General features: G+C 37.9%; 1 protein-coding gene across 1 annotated transcript; it reads left to right on the top strand.

Moving 5' to 3' along the window:
* The first annotated feature begins 3,392 nt into the window (after positions 1-3,392).
* On the top strand, positions 3,393-5,188 carry LOC147389873 (UDP-glycosyltransferase 88B1-like). Its single transcript, XM_086419039.1, has 2 exons — positions 3,393-4,836; positions 4,961-5,188. Exons 1-2 carry the CDS (start codon positions 3,430-3,432, stop codon positions 4,964-4,966), a joined length of 1,413 nt encoding a protein of 470 aa, XP_086275165.1. The 5' UTR covers positions 3,393-3,429; the 3' UTR covers positions 4,967-5,188.
* The last annotated feature ends 1,263 nt before the right edge of the window (positions 5,189-6,451 follow it).

The raw sequence follows: 6,451 nt of genomic DNA on the forward strand, positions 1-6,451 counted from the left end.
GGGATAAAAAAGTCTTGCCTTCTAACTGATCTTGAAATTATGCACTCGCTACCCCAGAAGAGCCATTGGACTCTCATTCATACAAATTATGGATGAACCAGGCTAATAAGGTGAGTCAAAAGAGTTTTGCACCACTCATTTTGTATTGCACACATCACTTAGTTGTGTGTTAGAAAGTAATGGAGGAGGGAATGCTAAAAATAGAATATAGAATATGAAAAAACATATAAAGAAATGAAAAGGGACCAAATTCTATTTGTATTGTAATTGAAATGAATCTTGTCTATTCTCATCTTTCCACTTCTCTAGACAAGACTTCATAGTATCATTCCATTTATTCATTAGCTTAATACAGGTCTTTTATAACAACAAATCTCTATTCATGCATGGTAGATAGCACCTTAGAATACTAGGTATATATGAGGGGCTGAGCATACATAATTATTGGAGGATCGAAAGGAGAAAATTTGGGGCATTGTGACTGTTCATATTCAAGGCATCACCTCATAAGGTGAACACTCAAGGAACAAAGCCATATAGAGTCAAATGGTGCCTGCAAGGACGGAGACTCCAACCAATGGGGTCGCACAAAATGGGATAACCACGCATAGAGAGAAGACTATCAATAAAGGAGCAAGGTGATGCAAAATTGGATTTTATTTTGAGACGAGTTAAATCACATCTCAAAATGTGAGGGACTCTAGGTGCTAGCTAGGGTTGTTTAGAGTCAAATGTTACCTCGGTGAAAGTGTAAAAGCGAGATGATGTTTTGAAGTATGGAAAACCTAGTGATGATTTTCGTTCGTAAGGTGGTTGATTTCAAATATTTGTATATTTGGCCTTTTGAGTAGATCATACTTGACCAAATTTTTCTTTACGGAGTAGAGATTCCACGAGAATGACTTCCTAACAATAGAATGGTGCCGTTGGATAGCCTATACCTTGAGGTGGTCTATCCCCCTAGGTAGAATCACAACCCAACAGTAACAATTGCCTTGAGACATCACCATAAAGCAAAATGTAAGAACGGCTTTTGCATTGTGAACCCAAGAAAATGTTGCCTTACGAATTGCATAGGCCTCAAAGCACTAGTGTCACAAAAGTGATCACCTTGAGGTGGCATTGTCCTGGTGCAATTGTGCATAATCCCCAATCATAAATTAACTTTCTTTCAATCATTATTGGTTCTTTCTGAGGCAGAATCTCGATTGACCATGCACCATGTAGTAGGTAGTTGTGATGCTTCGATTGTTATGATGAGTTATATTAGCATATTTAGTATTTTCATGTCAAAAGCATGATGTGAAAAAATTAGTAGACACGAAGAAAATTATGTTTCTGAAAACTTTCCTTACTAATTTAATAAGAGAAGAATCAGGGTTTAGACCCATAGCTCATTGGAAAGGAATTTTGAGGTCGTGGTACAAGTCCAACTTACCTGGGGGGATTTAAGATTAGGTAATGAAGTGGCCCCCGTTCCTATAGAATGAGAACATGCATGTCTCCGTGGCTCTTTTTGGTTGGAGTTTTAAACACACAACCCAATATGTTTAATTTCCAATTAAAATGTGTCACGTAGACACTGTATGTTGTTGATATAGGAATAGGAAACCATTTTGGGTTTTTGAGGAGTAGATCATCTCCTTCCTATTTTTTCTTGTATCTTTCTACGGCTATTACGAATGGTTGAAGGTGTACCACATCATCATGATGGTCAGGAGCAGAGCTAGTAAGGAGTCGAATTTTTTTTTTTTTTTTTTGATTACTGTAGATATCACTTGCATTTAACTTCAATTTGAGATACCTTTGTATTTTCAACATGACTTGCCCCATTTGCCGCCACTCCCTCACCTCCCTCCAATCCAACCTCAATTTGAAGAAGACATTGCCCTTTGACTTGGGCCTTTTTTCGTATACTATTTAATAACAACAAAAAATCATTTTCTTCAATCTTTTACAAAAAATTCTTGAATTTTCTCTTCAAAATCATCATTTTCAAGTTCTTCAACCTTACCATTAACTACATTTTACCCCCATTGCAAGAAATTCCTAGCTCCGCTCCTAAAGACGGTTATATTCAATTGTTTAAATTTAGGAGTTCAATGACTGACCATTTTTTCAAACACTTGATTAAAGGAAATTTTTTTTTTTTTTTTTTCTAAATATATATTTTTTCAAATCTAATAAGAAAATCATGAGTACAAAAAGAATAAATTATTATTGTTACTATTTTTTCAATGTAATATTCTTTGGAACAAGAGGTAAATAGAAACTACATGTAAAATAGGACAAAGGATCTCCTCTTTGGATAGCCACATGTAAAATAGGATAAAGGATCTACTCCTCTTTGGATTGCCACTCCTAAGGGAATTATTTTTGGTGAAAGTATTTGCCATGTGAAAGCTACACAAGTTACCAAGACAACCTATTTCCCTTGCTTCTTTTTGTCTTCTATCAATTAAGAGTTGTGATAAAATGACTTCCCCACATGACATACTCAATCAAGTCTCTTAATGTGGCATATGTTAAAATTGTATATATGTACTCTTCGAAATACATAACTGCACATATTTATGAGAATGTGCAATTATGTATCTCGAGGAGTATATATCTACGATTTTAGCATATGTCATATCAGGAAAGTTGATTGAGTATGTCACATGAGAGAGTCATTTAATTAGAAATCGTGATGATCTGATTTACCCACGTATCATACTCCATCGACACCCCTAATGTGACATATTCAAAAATCGTAGATCTGTACACCCCGAGATACCGAACTGAACTTTCCCCGATAAACAAAATGCAGTATTCCGAACATGCCACGTCAAGGGTGCCGGTTGAGAACGGCACGTGGGTAAGTGAGATTATCACTGACTCTTTAATCATTATTCTTCAATTAAAAAAAAAAAAAAAAAAAAAAAAAAAAGGTTAAATCTGATTGCCTACGTACCCTTTTAACTTATTACTAACTGGCGTTACTTACTTGGGTCCCGTTCGGCACCCTAAGTTTTACCACACACTTTAACAAACGCGTTTTGTCCTACATGGGTTAGAAGTTTCGGAATGGGCTGATTTTTGGTGAGGATGATCTCTATGGTGAGGAGATCATCCTCACCAAAAATCAGCTCATTCCAAAACTTCTACCCCATCAAAAATGATTTACAAAAAATGGACGGTCCACGATTTTTCAACTTGTAAACATGGGGCTAAACATTTCGGAATGGGCTGATTTTTGAGAAGGATGATCTTCTAATCATAGAGATCATCCTCATCAAAAATCAGCCCATTCCAAAACTTCTAACCCATGTAGGACAAAAAACGTTTGTTAAAGTGTGTGGTAAAACTTAGGGTGCTGAACATTTCCCTACTTACAATTAAATAGTTATATATCTGGTAAACCGAAGGCAAAGAAAAATATCAAACAAGATGAAAGACACAATAGTCCTCTATCCATCTCCAGGTATCGGCCACCTTATCTCCATTGTTGAGCTTGGAAAGCTCATAAGCAATCACCACCCTTCATTCTCTGTCACAATTCTCATCACCACCCCACCTTTCAACACTGGTTCCACAGCTCCATACATCAATCATGTCTCCCAAACCACCCCATCAATCATCTTCCACCATCTCCCAATCATCACCTCCCTCCCCACCATCCCCTCTGCACACCATGAATCCATCATCTTCGAACTCCTCCGCCTCAACAACCCACTTGTTCATCAAACCCTTCAAACCATCTCTCTCACCTCCACCATTCGATCTTTTGTTCTTGATTTCTTCTGCGCCACAGTTCTCAACGTCACTTCTCTCCTCAACATCCCATCTTACTTCTTCTACACCTCTGGAGTTGGATCTCTTGTACCCTTCCTCTACTTTCCCACATTTCACAAAAATACCACCAAAAGTTTAAAGGATCTTAATACCCATCTCGATTTTCCTGGCTTACCACCGATACATACCTCCGATATGCCGTTACCTACACTTGATCGAAACGATCCAGCCTATGAAAATGTTAGATTGTCATCTATTAGTTCAGGAAAAGCAAAGGGTATTATAGTAAACACGTTCGAATCGCTTGAGGAGAGAGCGATCAAAGCAATCAGAGATGGGCTTTGTGTGACCGATGCGTCGACCCCACCACTTTATTGTATCGGACCATTGATAGCTGATCGAGGTGGAGATGGTGCAAGTTCAACACACGAGTGCTTGACTTGGCTCGACGCGCAGCCGAGTCAAAGCGTTGTATTTCTGTGTTTTGGAAGTTATGGGTTGTTCTCTGCAGCTCAGTTGAGAGAGATTGCTATTGGGTTGGAGAGGAGTGGGAAGAGGTTCTTGTGGGTGGTGCGCAGTGCGCCACTTGAGGATAAAGGAGGGAGCGTTTTAGCACCATTGGATCCTGATTTAGATTTGTTATTGCCAGAAGGATTCTTGGATCGGACGAGAGAACGAGGTCTAGTAGTAAAGAACTGGGCACCACAGGTGGACGTGTTGAGTCGGGAATCGGTGGGTGGGTTTGTGACTCATTGTGGTTGGAACTCGGTGTTGGAAGCGGTGTGCGCGGGGGTTCCGATGGTAGCGTGGCCACTGTATGCAGAACAAAGGTTGAATAGGGTGTTGTTGGTGGAAGAAATGAAGCTGGCTTTGTCGATGGAGGAATCGGAAGATAGGTTCGTGAGCGCTGAAGAAGTGGAGAAACGAGTTGGAATGTTGATTGACTCGGAAGATGGGAGAGCACTCAGAGAGCGGACTCAGTTGGCTAAGGATAAAGCATTGGCTGCGTTGAGGGAAGGTGGGTCGTCTCGTATCGCTTTGGACGAGTTGGTTGAGTCTTGGGTGAGTTTATAGGCCCTATTAGTACACAATGGCAGAAGTCCTGTAGTTTTTGTTGGTTTATAATGAGTCGTGATAATCGGACTTACCCACGTGGCATACTCAATCGACACTCCTTACGTGACAGGTTTGAGAATCATTGATTTGCTCTCCTCGAGATGCACAACTGCACATTTTATAGGGAACCGTAATTTTGTATCCCGAGAAGAGTAGATCTACGATCCCCGAACCTATCACGTTAAGGGTGTCGATTGAGTATGTCACAGGGGTAAGTCAGATTATCACGACTCGTTTAAAATTTTAAATAATGTAATATTGATGATCATTGATGTAATGAAACTTTTGAAATCCGTTAGCTTTCTAGTAAAAAACATAAGAAGACCAATGATAATTAGACTTCATTTTTTGTGTGATCCTTGACGGGCAGTTCACAGAACCATAAATCTTTTACTTGTGTATCACAAAGATAAAGATTTATGATTCTGTGAAGGGAGCATACAAAAAAGGGTATAAAATTAATATAATTAAAAAAATAATGAGTTTGCTTCATCCTGTGTTTAACACTGGCCGGTCACCAAACCCCCAAATTTAAAATTAGAATTTAATTTTGACAAACAATATATTTTTTTAATTTTTTGTCAATATTCTTAAAATTTTATCCTCTACATCCGAGTAGCATCTGATTATATTTTTAAATACCACAAGGTTATGCGGTCAAGAAACTTTCCTTACCAACATAACAAGGAAAATGTTTTTAATGTTTGTATGGGAGATGTCTTAAGTTTAAGCCCCCTCGTTGGCCACCCATAAAGAATTTTCTCATCTTGCTTGGTATGTATGGTTGGTGATGTATTGCATATACCCAAGAGATTTAGGCCAGATATGGTGCTCTACGAGTCCAGTTGACTTCCCCCTACTAGTCGGGCCTATGAGTCCAGAATCCTATCATGAAAGAAATTTCTTTATACTAAACTTTATTTTTCCACCGCATTTAGTTTTTCATTATAATTCCCCAAGGAAAATTTTATCTTCACTTGAAAACGAATTCCCTACAATCAAATAGACTTAAATATTTATATTTTCTTGTTCTCTAGAACATATGGAGAATCTCAAATCTCTTGTGATGCTAATATGTTGTTTTCAACTAACCAAAAATATTAAAAGTTCTTTGGTGATCGGTTTCTTCATTGATTCTATTTTTAAAATTTTAGGGAAAACAATGTGCACTGAGTAATAATCGATTGATGAAGAGTATGCTTCATATAGGAAAGCTTTCGATTGATAATTTAAATTGGGTTAACCAATTAGTGATTGTGGAGCCATGGTGATTGGCGAAGGGTACCAGCCACCAATAGTATGTTATTATGATTGGAGACGAAACTCAACCACTAGGCCCCATGGTCACATTTGATGGGTATAACATTCGTTTTTGGGACAATAATGGTGAAGGACTCTTTATTGAAAATATGTACGGAGTAGTATCCTAATAACCAGTACGGATCATTTAAGTCCCACTTAATAAAATGTTAACTTCTTAAGATTCTTTTGAAGATTATTTTAAGAAAAGTACTTGAAATACCCTTTTAACAACTTTAAAAAGTAGTTTGATCTCAAAATA

This window comes from Akebia trifoliata, chromosome 12 (assembly GCF_017979445.1).
Source record: "Akebia trifoliata isolate Shusen 1 chromosome 12, ASM1797944v1, whole genome shotgun sequence".
Taxonomy (NCBI): Eukaryota; Viridiplantae; Streptophyta; class Magnoliopsida; order Ranunculales; family Lardizabalaceae; genus Akebia; species Akebia trifoliata.